This window comes from Pimephales promelas, chromosome 14, assembly GCF_988280905.1.
Source record: "Pimephales promelas chromosome 14, fPimPro1.hap1.1, whole genome shotgun sequence".
NCBI lineage: Eukaryota > Metazoa > Chordata > Actinopteri > Cypriniformes > Leuciscidae > Pimephales > Pimephales promelas.
Window position 1 is genome coordinate 27,343,446 of NC_142782.1, and position 23,208 is coordinate 27,366,653.

General features: G+C 38.3%; 1 protein-coding gene across 8 annotated transcripts in view; it reads right to left on the reverse strand.

Moving 5' to 3' along the window:
* Positions 1-23,208, reverse strand: part of elavl4 (ELAV like RNA binding protein 4) — a 75,610-nt gene that overhangs the window by 18,380 nt on the left and 34,022 nt on the right. For all 8 annotated transcript variants that reach the window (XM_089119767.1, XM_039675507.2, XM_039675490.2 and 5 more), the window contains 2 exons: positions 20,139-20,379; positions 6,805-6,908 (listed from right to left, as the gene is read on the reverse strand). In XM_089119767.1, the coding sequence (XP_088975893.1) occupies positions 6,805-6,908; positions 20,139-20,379 (345 nt within the window). The remainder of the gene's footprint in view (positions 1-6,804; positions 6,909-20,138; positions 20,380-23,208) is intronic.

Below are 23,208 nucleotides of genomic sequence, written 5' to 3' on the forward strand. Positions count from 1 at the left end.
TCTTCAAAATGTCTCCTTTTGTGTTCCACAGAAGAAAGCCATAAGGGTTGAATCGACATGCGGGTGAGAAAATGATGACAAAATGTTCATGTTTAGATGAACAAATCTATTAACAGACTGAATTTTCTTGTCGACTCCACGATTTTTTTTGTCCGTCTTCGCTCTTTCCCGCTACAGTTCAGTTTTAATCCAAGATAGGGAGATGTTTCTATCTTCCTGCCCTTTTAATGCTCACGTCAATTTAATCTGTTCCCATTAATGGTTGAAGCAGCGTTTCCATCTCATATTTTCATTAGTTCTGACATTTGGGCAGCAGAGCCATCACAGGCGGTTACACTGCTACAAATGCTGAGCTAAACATGCTAAACACTCCGCTGTAATCTCCTCAAATCCACTTAAATGGAGAAGGCAAAAGTCATGGAACCCTGGCAGACTCTTCCCTCTCCTCTCTTCGCTTCTTTTCTTTTCTTTTCCTCTCCTCTTTTCTTTTAGTTTTTTTCTTGCCCTGTCAAGCAGCTCCAGATGTCAGATCTATCAACACCCTGTCTGCTGCGAAGTGTGTGTGTGTGTGTGTATACACGTATCTCACAGCACAAGGCTACGCTCTTCTCGCCCTCAGTGGGATTTCTCTCATCACACCTCGACAGGAAGGCAAAGCCGGAGTTTTGCTGAGAAACGGAGAAGTGTCATGGAGAAGTGTGTGTGTGCAACAAAATGATGAGGGTGTGGAAGTTATGACTGGATTGAAACTCCAATTCTTTTTTGAAATTTTTTTTTTTTTTTTTTTTTTTTTAAGCCGGTGAAACGTAGCTCTGTTGATCTGTTTTCCTGCATTAGCTGATGTCCCTGAACCTGACACTGGCATCTTGCCAAAGAATATAAACTCATCGTAAACCACCGCAGACATCTTTTCTCACTTCAAAAAACCTCTTGTAAACATATACATCATCAGCTTATTTCAGCAGGAGGGCCCTCATAAACTGCGTTTTTTTTGCTCCACTGAAAAGAGCAAAGAACTGCACTTCGGATAATTACCCTCTCCTTCTTTTTTCCCCCTTTTTCTCGCTCATCCACTCTTAGACACAGCTGTCTTTTGCTATTAGATGGTCTGTCTTCATCCCGGCTCGATGGGGGGTGGGGTTACGATGGAGGCTTTATGAGAAGGATGACCTTGGAACACACTTATTAGAAGTTATGAGATTGAGGATTTCACCTCTCTCTCTTGTCGTATTACAGCAGGAGAGCATCATTTTGAGAGGGCTGGAGCTGGTCTGAATAAAAGGTTTCATGGAGTGCAGAGAGAAAGGAGACCAAGCGGGAAGTGCCGCGAGCGTGAGAGGTGTAAAAGAGAGATCACAAGGAAGAGATAAAGACATCGGCTTCTCTGACCCACGCTGAGATGGACCGATGGATGAGGAGGTAGTAAATATGGAGAAAAAAACATCTAGTTGATTAACAAAGAGCTCTTCCATGTAAATCCCAGTTTTGTCTTTACCTGCTGTGACCACAAGGAACAACAGCGTATTTTAACGGTTGCTTGGTTTCTATTTCTGTAGCGTTACTCAGGGCGCCAAGACTTTAACCCACTCAACCGAACATAGTCAGCTGATATAAAAATATGTATGTCTTGCATTTATAGCACATCTGATAATTTGCAATTGTTTCGGTTAAAAAGGCAGATCTATCCATTTGACATAGTAAATTACCAGAGCGGATAGTCAGAATGTGCTTATTCAGAGACGAACATTGACAGTAATGAGTAGATGGAGAAATCAACGAATGTGCGGTGCTAAATCTTGATGCATCAAACCTACTAAAGTCAGTTTATATTTGAGTTTGTGTATTCTGCTCGTTTTGAGAATTAAGTTATTGCATAAAATTGGACACTTTCATTTGTGCTCATGAACTGAGCGGAAAAACTCTGAATGTCACAAATTACAGTGATTATAGGATAGCATGTAGAGTAACATGTAATCAACAACTATTGACAGTTTTACATTTTTAAATGAATATGTAGTTGATTTTTCACTATGTTGAACTTTTTATCTTGATGTTAAACTGGTGACATTTCAGTTTTGACATTTTAAAGATGAAACTTGAAACTGGCTTGATATTGCGTCTTATATTAAATCAGTGTGGATCATCAGTATTAGCTAATTAATATTCATGAGGTCAGCCTTCTTGTGAAGCTCCCCCTCCCTAAACTCACTCTGGTAGCACTTGGTTGCCTAGTGTGTTGTCTAGTGTGAAATTGGTCCAAAATTGATTGTCACTTTGCACATCTTTGGTTGTCTATTCCAGTATTCAAGTTTGTGTGTGTGCGCAGGCAAAAAAAAAAAGAAATCAATCGATCATGCATGAGATGCACGTGTGAACAGCACAGTGCACAGTAGTCTGCCTTTTGTTTGTGTACTGTATGTAGGCAGGGATAGTCACGGAAGACAACTCTTGCTTCATTACCCTTAAAGTCTGCTTTTGTTAGAGTATGTATGTGGCTGGAGGTGGAAATTCATCATGTATAGAAGAAGTATGCTCAGCAACATCATTCCTACAGGTTATGAGCATTATTTTTCTCCCCCTTCTGTCACCTGATGGAGATTTGGTTCTTTGCCACAATCGCCTTTGCCTTTTGGTTTGCTTAGTTGGGGACACTTACTATTCAACAATATTATTGATCTGCCTGCATTGACACCAATATATGAGAACTGAACTGAGCTGGATAATGACATCATTTTCTTCAGAGCGGCTATATTTATAAATGGACTAAATTAATAACTTTTTTACAACAAAAATGAATCATTACTGAACTTACTTAAGATGGATTATAACACTATTTTCTACTAGATCTGCTGCAGCAGAAACAAACTTTGTTACATTATTTTCCTTTTATCAGTGTAAAGCTGCATTGAAACCATCTGTATTGTAAAAAGCGCTATATAAATAAATGTGACTTGACTTGACATAACTCAACAACAGACAGCTGAAAATGTAGTGTTAGGCTAAATTGTGCCTTTAGGCCAAATCTGTTTGCACAAATCAGTATCAAATTTCAAAACATAATACCATAATACTAAACTTACCACCAGTCTTAAAATTTTAATATCATAATATTCTTAATGTGTATAATAAAATAATACACTCTAAAAATGCTGGGTTGTTTAACCCAACTTTGGGTCAAATATCGACAAACCAAAACATTGGGTTAAAAATGTAATTAAAAAATGTAACCCAATGGCTTGGTTTGTCCACATTTTAGGTTTGGGTTAAAACAACCCAGCAATTTTTAGAGTGTATTTTAAATAATATATTAAATCATATTTTTTTTATATTTTAAAAGTATATAATATTTAAAAAGCTAAATTTTAATACTCCCAATGCTTTTATAAAATGGTGGCTAAATCAATTTAAACATTTTTGAGAAACTTCAACTGTAAGCAATCGTACCAAAGTCTCACGATCCTCATTTCCTAATGTGGTTCACATAGGGTTAAAATCACATAAAATGTTGGTTTAGTTTGAGTCATCGATGAATGACAGCTATTATGCCCTGCAATTCAGTGAGTCAGATGTTAATTCAGTAACTGCTGGATTGAGTAAATTATTCTATAGAATGATTCAAACTTAGGAGGTTTTGACTGATTCACAGGACAAAGAAGCCATTTGATTTTTTTAGTTTTTAGTTTTTCTCTTAAAGGGGTGTGGGAGTTGAAAGGACCAACTCAAGAGTCATAGCCCTAGGATGGGAGTGAAAAGACTGGTGTGTTGGGCCAGTAAGTGCAGTGTTTTAGCGGTGTTTATGTATGTGTGTACCGCTGCCTCCTTTGGAAGTGTGTTTTGTCACTGAGAGAAGTGCCGCGTGGCAGGAAGCTGTGATGATCAGCAAATACACACAGAGTGAGTCATTCTGTCTCTGATGGATTCTTAGCTGATGCTGAAACCAGTACTAGAAACACTGCCGGCCAACACATACACATGCTGCCACTCTGGAAAACGCCCGTGTTTGTGAGTATTGTGCTGTGCTCTTTCAAAAACAGCCCTGACAAGTCTTTTCTTTGTCCTCTCTTTTTTTTTCTTTCTCTTGCTCTCACACGCAAATGCACAAACACACACACACACGTTCTTTTGCTGTTATGCTAAGAGGTACTGAGCCTCGCAGACTGAGCCGTGTTTTCATAAACAGGCGAAATCCAATCTGATTAGATTAGGGCGGATGTAAGTGAGAGGTCTGGGATTATAGGCCAGATGAAAGCACACACACAGCCAGATTATGCCGTAAGCAGCAGTCAGAATTTACTGTTAAAACCAGCTGCTGCTTCTAAATTAAGCACTGTTGAGGAAAATGGAAACCATCAGATTGTGGTAAATCTATTTCGTTCCATTATTTAATTTAATGATAGAACAGAAATGAGTAGAATGGAAAATAATAGATAAAATCAGTCATAAGAGAATAAAATGAAATTGAATAGAATGGAATATCAGAACAAAAACCATAGTAAAAATCTGACAACATCATAGAATAGGACAAAAGAGAATGGAATACATCAGAACATTAATTAAACCAATACAAAAAAGACAGATCAGATCTAAATTGAAATAAATTAAAAAATAAAATATCGACAAAAATAAAATAAATATCGATTAAACATGATAGAACGGAATTGAATGATGTTTTTTTCTACGGTGGAAACCAGACATATTTTAGATGTCTATTTAGCATGTCCACATTACTCTATTATACATGCTATTTCCCTCTTTTTGTGTGACTTCATGATTTGACATTTGGAGATTCATTTACATATCAATTACACTATTTTTCTCTTTTCTTCCTTCAGTTGCTTTCCTGTTTCCTTCTGCATCTTAATGAGTCAGATTTGCCCTCCTCTCTCTTTGTGCCGCCGCGCCTCAGCCCAGCACGAGGCAGTGTACGCCACATGTTCTAATCACTGCGGCTCCACTGGCACAAACGGTGACAGGAAACATTCAACGTATTGACTGGCGCAGACGTGAGAAATGGTGACTAGGAGAGCGCTTCCACCTAAATGAGATGTAGCTCATGAGGTACCGTCTCTGTTATCTGTTACGTTTAAATAGGTTCAATCCCAGGTGCGGGTGACCTGTTAACTGGAGAGGTACTGAGAGAAGCTTGTCAACTCTGTGCCCTTGAGCGAATGGCAATTAGCGTAATGTGGGTTGCTTTGACAAAAAAAAAGTGTTTGGTAAACAACAGGCAGGCAGTAGCCTAACAACATGTACCCTAATGCTAATCCCAACACTGAGATCTACATGTATACAGAAATGCAGCAATACAATGGTTTATGATTCTTACATGAATCATACAAAAATAATGTGGTGATACATCTGTTCAACTAATTCCTTAGCATACTCTCTAAAAAATGCTGGGTTGTTTTAACCCAATTTTGGGTAAAATATGGACAAACCCAGCCATTGGGTTAAAAATGTAATTTAAAAATATAACCCAATGGCTGGGTTTGTCCATTTTTTACTCAAATTTGGGTTAAAACAACGCAGCATTTTTTAGAGTGTATTATTTCATTAATTAAAGGTGCTATATGTATTTTTTTAGCGGCCTCTATCGGCGATGTTTCAGATTGCAACCAATTTTTACAACACAAAAATTGTCAGCGAGCACTCATGGTACCGGCCACACTGAGACTTTCAACACACCGGAGAAAGCATCACACAACATGCTGGAAACTCATGTAAACTCCCCCTGCACCGTTACAATTATCGGCTATTTTCATCAGCTTGACGTTGAACTAATGCTCCATACTCATACCATGATAACGTTACATTTGTGTTGTTATCTAGCATAAGGCATTTCACTAACTATTCATGTATGTTTCACAATCAGCAATGTCAAAATAGGAAAATGTATAATACGATCACGAAAACGGCTACTGAACTAGTGTTAGACTGAACAATTTCAGTGTAACAGTGAGATCGTAGGAAGTAACATTACTGTACTGAATGTGTCTGGAAATGTGTGTTATAAACAATATGATAGTAGTGGGATGAGTGATTTTAGTAGATATAGGACATTAGTTACATCCTAAAGCACATACTTTTTTTTTTCAAAACAGACTTTTGTATTCGTTTCATGTCTCATATATGTTGTAGTTTACCTTGCTATTTCATTACAGTTTACCATTATTTCAGCATATCTGAAAACTCGGCTCTTTTCGTCCTAAGTCGATGCGATTTCTACGTTTGGCCTGACGAGCTTCAGCAGACACATTTTTGTTTTGCTTATATTTATGTGGAGTTTTTTGGTGCTATCAAACTCCATGTCTTTAGTTGCAGTGCCATCGCATAGACTGTAAATAAAAAGGAGAGAGGCTCGGGAACGCGCATGCACGTCACATCCGATGAATTTCGCAGAAAATCCGACCCGGAGACTTCACATAGAAATAGGAATACTGGCCTTCAGAGGTAATAGCAAAACCCGACAAGTGAATCATTATAATGTGTGATTACAACCCCTTCACACACAGGCAATAAAAAATAATAAATTGATCAATTTAAAAATAAATTGAAAAAAAGCACATATAGCACCTTTAATAATAAGCTGTACAATAGCAATTCATAAAATATATTTTTAAAAAGCTATAATATTATGAAATATCACAATTTATTATATTTTTTCTATTGTGATATATTTTAAAATGTAATGTGATAGCGAAGCTGATTTATGCTTTAAACAAACAAACAAAAAAATAATAATCTTAAAACAATTAAAAATTCCTGACATGTGTGAGACTGGACTTTATGGTAGTAGTCACGTACCTTAATAGTTTTGGTCTGAAGTCTGAGTCCATTTAACGTGTTAATGGCTTTCTCTGCATCTTTTGGGTCAATGTAGTTGACGAAACCATAGCCAAGACTCTGCCCTGTAGTGAAGGAAAGGAAAATACATATTTTAGCTTAAAGCATTAAATTATTTTTAAAAATACATTAAATTGTGAAAGTGTTTCTTTTAACCACCCTTCCTTTGAAAGCCAATCACTTGTCCTGTGATAGCTATAGATAGCATACGTTATGAAATAGACGACATTAACGGTTAATGATATATGTATCATTCATAATGTATGCTAGCATTAGCCTAACTAGCAGTGACTCTGACAGAGTCTTCAGTGGAATTATTTTGAATTAACCTCTTCTAACCGTCGTCTGCTCCTCTGAAGGCGAGGCAGACATCAGCTGCTATTTGACTTAAATAGAAACCCTGCAGCTAAAGGCCTGTGTGGTACTGCTTTTTTCCTCTTTTTCCTTTCCGTTCTTCAAAGATCTCGCCACACAAGTGCAGTGGAACTCGAGAACAGCGCTGCACTTATCCTCATTAATGGAAACAGACAGCGCTAAGTCCACAGTGTACACACAAAGTGAATCATAAATGCGTAAGAGTGTTACACCCTGCGCCAAACAAACATAAGCTAAAGCACGCCAGATACCGTGGGGGGTGAGAACTTCTTGCTGCCCTCGCTTCAAACAGCACGCCTCTATCTCTTTCTCTCTGGATTATGGAGGATTACCAATCCCTCTGTCATTCATTAAGACTTAGAAGAGGCACTATTCAAAGCCTGACACTGATGATTCAAAGTTCCTTTAAATATAAATACTGTGATCCAAGACAATATTTTATTGCTCAGGTGATCAAAAGTGACAGTAAAGCCATTTTTAATATGACAAAAGGTACGTTTTATTTGGTTTTTTTATTTTTAAGAAGGGGAAAATATCCCTCAAAAAAGGTAAACAACTCATTATTTACTACATTGATAGTAATAAGAAATGTTTCTTGAGCCCCAAATCAGTGTATTAGAATGATTTTTGTAGGACCCCGTAACTGAAGACAGAAGTAATGATGCTGAAAATTCAGCTTTGCCAAGAATAAATGACATTTTACATATTTCAATTGTAATAATATTTCCCAATTTGGCTGTTTTTACTGTATTATCGGTGAGCATTAGGAGACTCCTTTCAAAAACATAAAACAATATTGCTGACCCCAAACTTTTGAACAGTAGTGTAATTGTTGATGTAATATATAATTGTTTTGGTAAAACTTTAGTTTATGGTCCAGTTCTCGCTATTAACTAGTTGCTTATTGGCATGCATATTGATATTGGCTGTTGGCTGAATTTTTTTTTGGTCCCCATGAGGAAAACAGCTGATAAATCATACTTAGTGATGTTTTTTTAAGAACATTTTCTGTGGTGGCAGGTTTAGGGAACAGAATAGTACAGTAGTGAGATTTGTACAGCATAAAATAATTTAGTCTGAAAGTCCCCATAAAACTTGGAAAGCCAATGTGTGTGTGTGTGTGTGAGAGAGAGAGAAAATAGAAAAGTAAAAGGTTAGTGTAAATGAAGTGTGTTTCCAAAGTGCTGTCATGCAGAACTTCAGCTCTGGATAATGATACATTCGGAGAACACACCAGAGAGAAGAAAGACACTGACTCTGTCTAACCTCTCCATTTGTCTTTCTTTGTCTTCACCATCTCAGCCTCCTTCCTTTGTGGCCCAGAGCGTTTGGCCCCACGTTGGCATGCCCCGTAATGCCATTTTCATTGTGTGTATTTGTGCGTGTGGGTGGATGCGTGTGTTTGCATGATTGTGTGTTTGAGTGTACAATAATGGGTTCATAAAACAATCTGTTTTGTAATGCCCCTTTGCCTGGTGGCATTTCCATAACGTCGCTAGCAGTTGTTCTTGCCTCCTTTGGAGTTCCTGCCCGAGGATAAGGTGAGGCCGACCAAGGCCGCTTCAGTCAAGGGATTTCTCCCACCAGTATAACACACACACACACACACACGACACACATCCCTTCTCCATCGCACAGCAGTGCGACAGTGGAGATCTCAGTGGGGGATCAGGCTGTTTGCTAAGAAAAAAGCACTAGCGCGCACACGTACACTTGGGTTACGAGGTTTGTTGTGGAGTCATATTCTTAATATTTTAAGAAAATTAAAAGAAGAACCCCTTAGTGAGTTCATTCATTATTAATTTAAGTGCATAATTTCATTAATAGACTTTGTAGTCCATGGCATATACAAATACAAAGAATAAAATCACCCTTCTTTAGGAAGCTGCGAGTTGTTTTGACAATCTCTAAGGCCCTTTTTTGGCAAGGCAATTATTTAGCTAATTTAATTTCCCCACAAACAGACACATTAACAGAACCTTAAACTGATCTCTATTAAATATCTCATATCTCATCTGTGCTCTCTAACAAACTGCAGAGGCACAATCGCAAAGAAAACATGTAATACTACACACACACAGTATGTCATAAAACAAACTTCAAACTGCTTATGGACATACAGACATACTAGATAGTCGACTAGTTGTCCAATAACAGACTACTGATTCTAATATTTTAGTAGTGATGCTTTAAAGGGTTTGAATAATGAGAGGCAACTCCGCAGGGAGAGTATTACCGTGCTAAAATCGCACAATAATTATCAGCACACTAAAACCGGCACTGAAGTTGAATCATTACTGCGATACTTTAAAAGAACCTTTGTTTACACTTTCATGTGAATTTTTACTTGAAATGTTTTGATTTAGACATTTGTAGATGCATTCAGAGAGTTTTTATACTCTTATGAGTTTGCAACTGAAACTATTGTTTTAATAACAGTTTCAGAGAAGAAATGCAATTTAAAGTTTACTAGTTAAAATCTTCAGAGTAGTTTTTGGTTGTGTTTAATGTATCATATTAGAGGGTTTCCTAGTTATCAGTATGTAAGCAAAATTAACATTATTACTGAAACAACCCCATTATAAATAAGAATTAATTTGAATAGAGAGCTAGTGAATCAGAATTTCATCAATCTGACCTAATATTTCGCTTGTTTATTAGTTCAATATATATATAGAAGGACTATGTTCCAACATTTAGTCTGTTATTTTTTAAATGTTAGTCTATGAAAAGACTGGGCATCTATTGCAGTGTTTTTCAGCATTCTATCTCAAGACAGTGTAGTTAGTTACAAATAGTTCAGCTTAAAAATGTCTTTTAAGATTCTTGAGAATCTGTCATTTTTGCAGCTGTGTTTTTGAACACGCAAAGTGTGTTGGGGCTTCAGTAGAGCTAAATAGTTGTTCTGACAACCCATGCATTTTTTTGCACTTAAAAAACGATACCTATACACGAGTATAAATATACTCAGTACTGTATACTGTATTTGGGCATGCATATATGGTATACACACCTACACGCAGAATATAAAATTCTGTTCACGCAACCAGATCATATACCCACGCAGAGACAGCAAATGAATGCAAAGCGCACACAAACACAATCTCTTCAGCACAGCCAGGGTTACCTACAATAGACAACAGCTTAGGTACCGGAGAGGGTTATAGTCAGGTCTGCCTCATGAATTTATTATTGGGTTATTGAATCACAAAGAATGTTTCATGGGAAAGTCAGCACTCTGCTATCTGCATCATACCTATTCTGAGAATGTTTCATGTCATGTTTGATCTATAGAAGTGTGATTTATATTTTGTGTTGTTCTGTCATAAGCATTCAGAGTGTGCTGTTTACGTGAATTTTGGCATAAAGCAAGATGATCGATACACATAAACTGTGTAAAATGTGAAACTGCGAAAAGATGATTGAGCATTTTGACAGAACCCATTATATATATGCATTAACCATCAAATGCCACAGTGAAAGAGAATTACCTCAATGCTGTTTAATTAGTATAATGGTTACGTTAACTTATATATTTTAATTGTCAATTAAAATTGAAACTGAAATGATGCATTGCGCTTTTAATGAGCTTTTAATGAGTGCTGATCTCCGTTTTTTCCAGCACTTTCTGTTCCCCAGCAGGATAGACGTGCAGTCAAATTTGGAAACATTGGAAAGGCTTTTTCAAAGACAATGCTTAACACCAATTAAAAGGATATTTTTCACAAATAAACAGCTTATGACTATTAGTGTGTAGGCTCCTGATGGGTTTTTCATTGCAATGGGATACGGCTAAAGCTGGAGCGTAATAGTAATGTGCGAGAGCTTGATGGAGACGGTGTGTGTTCTGTGAGTGTGTGGGTAAAACAAAGAGTAGTTTGGCTGGATCCAAATACATCTTTCTCCTTTGACAACAATTCAACTAGAGCCAAATATAATTGTATTCAAGCAACATGTATTACCTTTCAAAAGTTTGGGGTTGGTAAGGTTTTTTTTAATGATTTAGAAAGAAGTCTCTTATGCTCACCAAGGCTTTTGTTTGATCAGAGTAATTTGTTCAAATATTATTTCATTTTAAAATGACTGTTGTGTTCTTTTCTTTTCAGGATAATGTTCTTGTGGTGCCGGAAATCAATTGGGATTTTCATGATGTCATTTCTTGCAGGTTTAGGTGAATTTGGCTCAAAAATGATGTGCTCCCATGAGGATCAAAGATGGCCGACTTCAAGTCCATTGCCACCGACTAGCATCTACCACTGAGAGAAACAGGAATGGATAACAGGTATTATATACCCCCTGCTGTATGATTTGATAATCTGGGGTATATGTTTTTCATAAAAATATCCATAATATGCACAGCAGTATATTGCTCCAGAGAGACATAGCGTGTGTTGTCGTGTTTGTAAACCCGTGGTATGTGTACATGAAAAAGATTATTACTGTCTCTGTGACCGAGAGGATGAGGAAGATGAGGAAGGGCAGGCGTAAGCTAAACCTCCACCCCAGTATGGGTCTCCTTTAGCCCTTGAGGAACATGCTGAGTTAAATGGGAGGAATGAGATGTTTCTCTCTCGTTAAATTGAGGATGTTTGGAGTGAGAGGCTCCATTTGGAGGAGTCATATTTGAACCATTACGCCTCTTACCTCAGCAGCAGGAGTCAGAGTGTGTGAGAAGATAAAATGAGTGTGTCCGGTGGGTGTCCTTCCTCTCTTTCTCACACACGCACACATACAGTACACTTTTACTTCATGGTACATATCTTTTACAGAAACGCACTCACACACACATATTTCCCTGTGCTGAACATCATTTATCATCAAAGCGTTGCACATGAAAGATATATTTGACTGATTTTCGCTGTTCTGCTGCTTGGCAGTGAGGCTAAAAGTCTTCAGACTGGATTCTCGCTAATTTCACCCTCTCTCTCTACATCAATTGTTGATACATAATTTAAAGGCCCAGTGCTTCCATTGATTGAAAATGAGATGAACATTGTAGTAAACACAAAACTGCCTCCAGCAACACAAACCCTCCGGCAGCCATGTTGAGTCGACAGTTGCAGTTCCATTAAGCTTGAATCAGGTGGGAAGGCTGAAACTAGCATTCGTTTGGGAGAGAACAGCAGCACAGACGCAAGATGACAGTTCAACGAGCATCTGACGTTAACGCACCTTGATATCGCAAAGCTTTCTGGCTACGAACAGGAAAATCTGTTTGGTCAGACTTAAATTTAGTCACATTTAAGATGTGGAAGGGGGGAAAAAAAAGCAAAGACGAAAATCCATTTCGATTTGTCAAAACAAATGTATCACTGCTGCTTGCTTGCTTGACATTTTGCCCTTGTCGCTATAGCATCTTGGGACAGAAACATGTCTCTGCAGTAAAAGACATCTCAAAGACATTTTTGTTGGATTTTATATATTACAGAAATACACAGCAGCATCACTGAGGTCATCGTGACTTGTGTAATGCCAATAGATGGCAACGTGCAACTTTATGGCTTCATTTTAATTAGCTTAGTGATCTTCCATCCAAAGAGACAAAAGCTGACTGAAGTGTAATTAGATCATGTAAGGTGCAATGAGATAATCTCTATTCTTAATGCTGTTTATCGTTGCATCTAATAGCCTTAATTCGACCCATTTGTACATAAAACACTTAAGGGATGCCTAAGTGCTCTCTCCCAGACAAAAGCATCATTCTGATTGGATTTGCATTAGAGATTCATATTTCGCCTAAGAGGTTGTGTAAAACCATTAGCTTACCTTACCCTGCACAAATGTAAGGCCTGTTTCCTTAGGTGCCTACCTACTGTGTATTTTACAAGGAAAAGTAAATACTGCTTTTTTTCCCCTTCTATGTATAAAGAACTTAAATTAATGTTGGGTGAAAAAAGGTAATTGCGAGACTTTTAAAATAACCTTCCATTTTGGGATACAATACCACATGGTATTTTAAGTTGAAATTGGACTAATCTGTTATGTACACTGGCTTTCAAACTGGATTCGGTAAGATTTGATCAAAAAGCCTGCATTTATTTATTTATTTATTTATTTATTTATTTTGTCATATTGTGATGTACAGTATACAGAGTTCTGTCATGCAACTCGAGATGGGTCCTTAATGCAACCTGATGATAATTACATGGCACAAGCTGATGCCGTATCTGCAGCCAATGAGCTTGAGGCCCAACATTTAACTACCTTGTTGTAAGCATAGCAGTTTGCAACACTCTTTCCACCTTCACTAGCTCCAGCTGTATAGATTTGCACCAGGTAATTCTATGCTATTTGTGCTGGAGCAGTATGTCTTACATTCTCACAGCAAAGTATCAATGTATATATTGGCAGTTGCAAGTCCTGTACTTGCTCTGCAGCCGCAATAACCAACAACAGCAATCATCAACAGTATGGCAGAAGAAGCAGTGTAGCAGATCTTTTCAGCCAAGACCAAATACATTAACGTTGTTATATCCATTACCATGCTAAAAATCTTTTTAGAGTTGTCATGATAAATTACAATTTTTGTAATTATCAGAATATATTTACGGAATTTTCAATAACAAAAAAACAATCATAGCAATACAAAAAAACACACGCAGTCCCTCACCCAACTATAAAAGGATAAGTACAGTACAGAATACAATACATTACAACCGAATCATATGTAATTATACAGACGTAGGCCAAAACAAAAGTAAGCCTTAATTAGGTCCAAAGGAAGTTAATGCAAAAATATAGGAAAACCGAGGGGGATATAGGAAAATCAAGTCATGCGCATAGTGAATAATGTGTGCTACTAACTTGATGATACACAGCTCAACTGGGAAAAACAAAAATAATTGTGCAGTGTAGACAGTCAATCAGTCAATGGAGACTGTATCCAGATTTAACATGCTCTAAAAAGGGTAAACAAATTCTTGAAAATGGAACCATGGAACCATGAAGGCCGTGTTTAATTTGTTCAGCTTTCACAAAAAATAGGGCATTTTTCTATTTTTACGTATTTTAAAGTGTAATTTATTCTTGTTATGACAGCTACATTTTTAGCAGCCATTACTCCAGTATCCAGTGTCACATGATCCTTCAGAAATCAATCTAATATGCCGATTTGGTTCTCTAGAAACATTTATTGTTATCGATGTTGAAAATAGTTTTGTTGCTTAATATTTTTCTGGAAATAATTATAAAATTTTTCTCAAGATTCTTTGATGAATAGAAAGGTCAAAAGAACAGCATTTGAAATAGAAGTTTTCTGCAACAATGTAAAAGTATGTCACTTTTGATCATTTTCATGCACTCCTAACAGCAGTCTCAATTGTGAGATGAAGTTGCGATTAAAAATTGAAATTGAAAATCTCATTGTGTATTAAGTGAATTATATAAAATTGAAGACAATTGGATTGATAGATTGATGAACTTTTTGATTCCGCACAGATTCCATGTGGGCCGCCAGTCGAGAAACCAATTTGATCATTTACCCAATGTCTTTACCAACTCCTTCCCTTGTAAACCCTACACTGTAAATCCATCTGAAACTGTGCGTCTGTATTTTGCTGTGCCAGGCTGGCGACAGCTGGAAGACACAGGAATCTCCCGCCCCCGTTCCCCCACTCTGCTGTGCCGGAGCCTGCGGCGTGTTGGCGTGTAGCCTGCAGTGTGTGGGCTGTCTGGGAGGAGTGTGCATGTGGAAACGAAAGGAGCCCCTGTAAATCTGGGACACCCCAACGAAGCGACGTCAGACCCCGCATATTAGATGACAACACTGGCAGCCACCCCAGGGAATGCTAAAATCCCACGCTCTCTTGGAACTGCTGGAGCTGCATGAAGCCAGTGGCTAATGCCAAGCTAACCGTAAGGTAATGTTTGTAACTAACCTCAACAACACTTGGTGGGCTAGTAAAAATGCTAGGGGGGGGGGGGGGGGGAGAACAATAAAGTTTGCAGTATGTGCAAGATTAATGGAAATATAGTCCGGATTTCAGGAAATTAGTTGCCTGTTAAGCTTGGTTCTGGATCATAGACCATAAATCCACTTCCAGTCATTCCAATTCAACTTCCTGTGACCAATTCACATTTATACTAAATAACTAAAAGGGGGCCAATTCTTTAATCCTGAATTTTTCCCAACTTATTGTTGGAGCACAACAGCTAACCACAAGGCCACGGCTCCAACTCGGGTAAAAAGATAAAAGAGAGAAAATAAAGTCAATTTTTCCCCATGCACAATTTGATATGACTCAATAGAGGGTAAATAGCCTTAAAAAACAAAGCAGAAGGTGATTAGTTTATTCCTGTGCTCATGTTTGTCAGCAGCTTTGAAATGGTGACAGAAAGTTCATTGTCAAATGATGTAAATGAGGTCTGAATAACAACCTATCATTTACTTTGTTTACTCCAGGCTGAGCACGGAGCACATCACGGCACTGAATTATGTGAGGAAGGCAGTGTTCCCTGCAATCACTATGGTAGCTAATTCCTGCTATTCTATCAAACCTTTTCCCACTACCAATTTCAGCTGTACGCTTGCGCCATTTAGATGCTGTGTTGCATGTGTTGGCTGGATTAATTCGGCCTAATGCCGTTTTTAACAGGAAATGACAAAACACGGGAAATAGTTCATGTTTTATTTCTACAGCATCAGATAAACACGGCGCGTGTTTGACATGGTGGTTTTTCACACGTTCGCCGCAGTCTAACACTTACTGAGGTGTTTCAAACCTCAACGTGCTTTTGCAAACATCAAGCACAATGAATTTTTCATGCCACTACATCTGCTTTTCCCTGCAGTTTTTCATCAGTGTGATTGTGTGAGTTTCAGCACATCTGCGAAGGACTGCTAAGATGTCTTTCTGGTTTTAAATCACATGCCGTTCTTAATTTGCTGGCGGGCGGCGCAGGCGGCACTCTGGTCAGTGTAGAGACAGAAGCCATATACAGCTACATATTGATGTCGGCTCAGCTTGGCGCTAAGGTTAGCATGCGCTAGGCTTGGCAGCAGACAGCGGACAGCGCGTTTGGGTCGGGAGCGTGACAGATGGTTGGGTGCTCGGCGTGCGAGTGGGTTGTGTACCTGAACAAGTAGTCGCACAATGCAGCTTTGATGTAAGCTACATAAGTGTTAAACACAGAGCGAACTGATAGCAGCACCGCCACCTGCGCCAAGCCATTAAATACCAACAATGGCATCTGTGGATTGGACAAGAAAGGGAAAATAATGAAGCAAAATGGCAGGCGACGAAGTAGGCTGGGAGCGCTAGCATGTGCCGGTTGCTTTTCTGCTACACAGGGAGAGGCCCAAACCGCAGGGGGGTGGTGCGAGGGGGGTTGGCGCTGTTTCTCAGAAGCCATTTTTAATCGTGCGGTAATTATTTACTGCTTGAAGAATATGAACAGAAGATTATCTGCAGTCGCTCTTTCCCCCCTCTCTCCTCATCAGATGGAAAATCACAGATGCAATCAATTCACGTCCTTGCCCGAGTGTGTCCTTTTTCTGCCGTATCATTATAAACACAATTGTGTTCATTTTCACGCAGAATAAGGATCCGGCGTGTCGAAAGCCTGACAAGTATCCAATTCTTTTCCTCTTTCAAACCGCCGCTCAATCAGTCTTTTCCATTTTGCTTTGTGCTGATAGCCAGAAGCGTTAACACTTTCTTAATGTATTCCATTAAAAGTTTTCATTCAATATGATTCCTGGCTCACAAGAAAATCACCATTACTCCCTATGGGCTATGTGTTTATCCTCATTATTAGCACAGAACCGGGGTGTTGCTGAGGTGGCAACACTGTGCTGGGGATGTGTGCATTTAGAGTAGGGGATTTTCAGTTTGATATGAACCTTTAAAAACAAAAGCTTTCCGCTAAGTTAGCAGCATCGCCATCTGCTTTATTCTGCATCTCGACACAATCCTTGCGGTAATGACTTCTGAAATGCTTTCCCCACTGAGAGGGATGTGATAAAGCCGTTTCTGCTGACAGTTTACATAATCGCTGATAAATATTGGTCCACTTTTTTTTTTTACTCACAGAGTGTGAATTATTTTTTTTTTTAAAAAAGTTAAAAATTAAAAAAAAAAAAGTCAGAGATGAGTTTCTTCAGCTATAGGGAATTATAATTATATAAAGGGCATATTAACACTGTTTTGGAAACTTTACAGTGCCTTCATAATGTATTTTTTGCTTTTTTTTCAAGTGCCCCCACTTTAATCTTTTTAATTTTAATCTATTTTTCAATTAAATGTTTCATTTTAATTGTAAATTTCCCTTTTGAATAGACTATTTTTATTTTTTTTTGTCATTTACTATATTTCACACTATTAATGTGAAATATTTGAATAATGAAATATTTAATAATGTGTATTTAGGATAAATCACGTTAACTAATGAAATAAGACTTAATCCTAAAATGTTTAAAAGTGTAATTTCCATCGTTCAATGACTGTTTTTTTTTTTTTTTACTCACAGAGTGTAAATTATTCTTAGAATTATTTTTGTGCAATGAATGAATAATCAAAAAAAATAATCAGAGATGATTTTGTTTGTGGTTTGTAAGTACATTTGTGTATTCTTAGTATATACAAAGTTGTTTCTTCAGCTATAGGGAATTATAATTATATGAAGGTCATATTAACACTGTTTTGGAAACTTTACAGTGCCTTCATAATGTATTTTTTGCTTTTTTTCAAGTGCAGATTTTATTATTTTAATCCTTCAATCATAACCATGGAAAATTCACTATAAAAATATATTTTTCAGTTAAATGTTTCATTTTAATTGTAAATTTCCCGTTTGAATAGATTATTTTTATTTTTTGTCCTTTACTCTCCTATTAATATGAAATATTTGAATAATGAAATATTTAATGATGTGTATTTAGGATACATCACGTTAACTAATGAAATTAGCCTTAGCAAGACAAAGGAGTTGGCCGTTTTAATCCTAAAATGTTTAAAAGTGTCATTTCCATCGTTCAATGAATGATGGTTGATGCATGAAAATAAAATGTTGGACATTGGTAGTACACTAGGTTGTAAAGTATGTTTTAAGGTATTTCGCTTTCTAAAAGGCTGCAGGGCCAATAGTGCCCATGGTTGAAGAAACATCCATGCGTGTGTGACTACATTAAATAAAAGATTGAGCCGCAGGTCTCCGGTGTATTCAAGTACAGCTAGAGGTCAGAAAGAAGATGATGAGAGAGCATGTGTGCATGTGAAAGTGCAAGGAGAGGAAAGAGAAGGACGGATAAACAATCTGGGGTGGCACTTTGGCAAGCGGCAATCACCCGGGTTTGACAGGGCAAGAGAACAGTAGCCGTGGCAAACGGTACATCACTGCATTGCGTCTCATCAAAGCTGACAGTAGCGGGGGAAGGGAAAAAAGGAAAAGAGGAAGCCTGTCTATTACGTGCAAAGGCCCAAAGCTTCTCACCTTGTCGAGGGAGCCGTCTTTCTCTAGCTTTTCAAGTGCTGTGTAAAAGGCTCTCTCGTAAGTCAAAATTCTTTGAAAAGCTGAGAAGTGACTTCTCGTCGACGTCCAGACCCTATAGATGAAAGCCGAGCGGAGAGCTCGGGAAGGTTGATCTGGTCAAATATTATGACATCGAGGTTCAGATACAATCTCTGATGCCCCGCAATCTATTTTGAACCCCAGACAGCAGCTAATGACGGCAGCAGAGAGAACTCGCAGTCTCCTAGCTCGCTCTGCTTTTACAATGATCAAGAAGCGATTTGTTAGCTTAAAATTCTGAACTGGGAAATTGCACCCCTGGGATCCCAGAGCAAAGAGTGCAGTACAGGGAAGAGCCAAATTTATGATGCACTATGTGTTACCGAGCCTGAACAAGGACAGAGCGGTAAGACAGTGAGTGATCCTGGTTAACGGTATCTTTTCACTCGCACAAGCGTCAATTTAATAAAACGCGTTCCATTTGCTGTATGTGAGGATTTCCTGACACTTTCGTGAATCTCACACATGTAAAGACTGAAAAAGGAGCATGTGTCAACTCTCATGACGATGATTCTAATGACAATTCTCTTGCCCGACCATCTGACTGCCTGGCAATGAAATCCTACAAAACCTGTGGTCAAGAGCCAAGAGTCTCTCTCTCTCTCTATCTCTCTCCCTCTCTCCCCTTTTGTCTAAAAACCAGTGGCTTTAGGCCCGGCCCTGTTTTAATGAGATTATCCAGAGCGAAGTGTCACTAAGTAGGATATAAAATGGAGGCCATTATCTGGCATTATTTCTGAGCAGCTTCGCCATCCATCTGCTTACCACCCACATAGTCACTACGGTGGGATTAGAACTCTTATTAGCAGGGGAGTGCTGCTTAAACACCTCTATGTCCTCTTTCTCTCTCCTCCTTTCTCTCTGGGCACTGTAAACAAATAATAGCCCTTCTCATCTAGTGTTTCCAACTCTGGAATTTCCCTAAAATTGCGGTTTGACCTGTTACAACCGAGACCCAATGATTTTAATGTAAGACTTGATTATTAATTTCATTTGTCCAATTAAATATTCAACAGTGGAGAAATATTTGTGATACAAGGTTGCTGGTTTTGGATGGACCTTCAAAATGCTGAATATTCTAAATTGATTTTTTTTATTAAACCTAAAATAATTGTATTATCACTTACTTGCCTCATTTTTAAAAATATTTCTAAACATATTTCCATATATGCTATAAGCATATAAATATTTTAGTAAATCTTGTAATTAATGTGATTAACATTAATAGACAGCTGAGAAAAGTTATTGACTACTTCCGTTCCAACCAAAGTGGCTCCCATCCCAAAGGTTCCCTTTTTAACCTATAATACCCAAGACATTGTGCCTCTTCTGCCTCTACTGCACACCATTCATTATGCAAATCAAATGCAACTTTTTTTGAGTGTTATTATCCTTATTATTCTTATTATTACCTGTGATTTTGTCTCGAACCAGCTTGCAGGACTCAATCTCGCCAATGCTGCCAAAGAGGCTGCGAAACTCTTCCTGGGTCATGTTCTGGGGCAGGTAGTTGACGATGAGGTTGGTCTTGCTGTCGTCATTAGGGCCGCCGGTCTGCATGGGCGAGGGGCAGCTGCGGCTGTTGCTGGAGGGCCCGTTGGCCGTGCCAGAGTTTGGCCCATTCGTCACCTGAGGCTCCATGTTGCTGATTATCTGTAGACAAAAGAAGGTTTTAAGGATGTGGCATCTGAAACGCATCCAGTTTACTAATTCCTCAAAGAATATTATGATATTAAACCATATAGAAAAGGCATATTTTGGTATTTACAAATCAGATTTACCATATATATTGATTGCTTTAAGAAAATCTGTGGAGTTACTGACATCTGACATAAAGGGGTTTGGAATAATCTGGTGTATGTAGCTGCAAGTGCAACTATTAACTGCAAAACCTCACAGACTGACTCTAAATAATACAATGCATGACACACTTACTGAAAAACTGTTTATGCATCTCAAGACTTTCACTCTCCCTCCCCCTCGCTGTATTACTGATATCTGAGTTTGGCTGTGCGTTTTGATGGTTGGCTCAACCTGACAGGGTAACAATGTGAGCCCTTCAGTGTGGAACGACTGTCATGGCGAACAGCGTTTGCCACTGGTTTAGCTGTGCGCTTTTAAGAGCAGGTGTTTGAAGAGATGCTTGCTGGCCCTGGGGAAGAAGGAACAGAGGAGGCCCCAGTCTGTGCTGCTTTTCAGCCTCAAACTTTTTATTTCAAGATTGTTCCACACCGCAGTTAAATGTATTCACCCATTTGCATAAAGCATGTTTGTGTGTGAGCGCATGTGTGTTTAATTTTGTCACCCGACTCTATTCGAGGGGGCTGGGTGACATCTGGAATCGTGTCATATTCTAACTGTCACGAAGGTTGAAGATATGCATGCGAGTGAGCGTGTGTAAGCGAGAGCAGATTAGGGGGTACGTCTTCATGGCTGAAAAAAGCAAAACTCCATGAGATTTTCTCAGGGGAACAAACAACAGCTACATCACTCGCTTTTACACCTTTTATAACACTAGACTGACCTTCTCTGACTGTCTGGACAGCCATGGCAAAGCCTAAAACCGTGTCCTACTCAGACGTGATGTGACAAAGTGACACTATATTTTGTCTTCCGCTTGGTTTTTATTTCTGCGCTGTCATTTCGAGTACCCCAGAATGCGCTGTAATATTACTGGACCAAAGTTCTGCTCCTCGTGCATATTAAACATGGAGAAGGAGAGATTAAAAATCAAAAGAGGAATTTGGGGAAATCGTCTGGTTGGAATCTTTGCAGATTCTTGTCACATCGAGGTTAGGATACGGCATAACTCTGTCCCATTGTATGCTGTGTGCTTTAGTGTCAGTCTTTTAGGAACATTCCATGAATGTTCTCATTGGTAGACAAAAGTCTTAACAAACAAATAAGATTTAAACCAGCAAGCCTTAGCTGATTATAGCTTATTCCAAGCTGATTCTGTAAGTCAACCATGTTTAATATTCATTTTCTTTTCCTCTCCGACTGGATGTGGCATAATTCAGATCAAGATCTGCACTGAGAGAGTGAAGGAAAAGCGCTAATGTTTCCTGCTGATAGATTCAAGAGTGGAAAATAATAGAGATGAGGAGGAGAAAAAAAATGGATCTAAGCTGAAATTCAGCTGCACTTATTTTTAGCTCTTCAAAAAACTGCACTGCATCTGCACTCTGAAGTTTGACTCTCCTTTATCAAAGTGGGAATATTTAGAAAGGTTAACAATTTTTCCCCATCTGACACCACGCTCATGTTTGCACTTGGAGTATTTTTGAGAAACACTCAGGCACAGTAAATAGGATGCTAAAGCCAAAGGTATTTAGTTGTGTATGATGAGAAACCATCAAAAATGGCTGCAGCGTTTCTCAGTCTCCCCAAGTGATTTTTAAATTCAATGTAATATCAAAATTGACCCTATTTACTTCCTTCCTTTTGGGTCTAAATGAATGATTCATTGGGCATGTGATTCCAAATTTAAAACAATTCTTAAAATGTAATTACTGGCTCTTCCTGTGAAATTACTTTCCTTTTACTATGGCATCACTTATACGGCATGACCTATTAAAAAATGTTAATCAATAGCAACTATATTAAAGAAAAAAAGGGGGAAAAAGTGTGTATATATATATATATATATATATATATATATATATATATATATATATTATACGGCTCTGTGAAATACCTGATTCTGATTGGTCAATCGTGGCATCCAGCGGTATGTTATCCCCCTTTATGCTTGCTAGGAACGGCTATTCCTTGTGGAAGTTTTGAGTTTGGTGAGCTAATATTTTGTGTACAGTTATTTAATTTTCATCCAGTTTTGTAGACTCGCTCTCTTGTTTCATACAATGCAGTTGAAATACCGTATAATAAGCGGTATGACTGTACCGTATCCTTAATGTCCGTCTAGTTTGATTGTCCGTCCGCTTGCTAGCAACTGCTTTCTCCACGTTTATTTTTAATGTAATTATTTACTTGCGGCAAGTAGCCGTGTAATAATTATGTGGCAAGTAGCTGTGTAATAAGTGGGAATAATGTTTGTCGAGGTTTATTTTGCGATAACTACTGGCTAGATGTATATATATATATATATATATATATATATATAGAGAGAGAGAGAGAGAGAGAGAGAGAGAGAGAGAGAGAGAGAGAGAGAGAGAGAGAGAGAGAGAGAGAGAGAGAGAGAGAGAGAGAGAGAGAGAGAGAGAGAGAGAGAGAGAGAGAGAGAGAGAGAGAGAGAGAGAGAGAGAGAGAGAGAGAGAGAGAGAGAGAGAGAGAGAGAGAGAGAGAGAGAGAGAGAGAGAGAGAGAGAGAGAGAGAGAGAGTACATTTTAATAAATATCATGTTTCACTTTATTACAAAAAAGACAGATGGCCCTATTTGGATCAATTGCTGTGCCTCTGTTTTTAGTCTTTGTAGACGTTGAGATTTTTTCGACGTGACAAGAAAAAAAGCAGCCTGCAGCC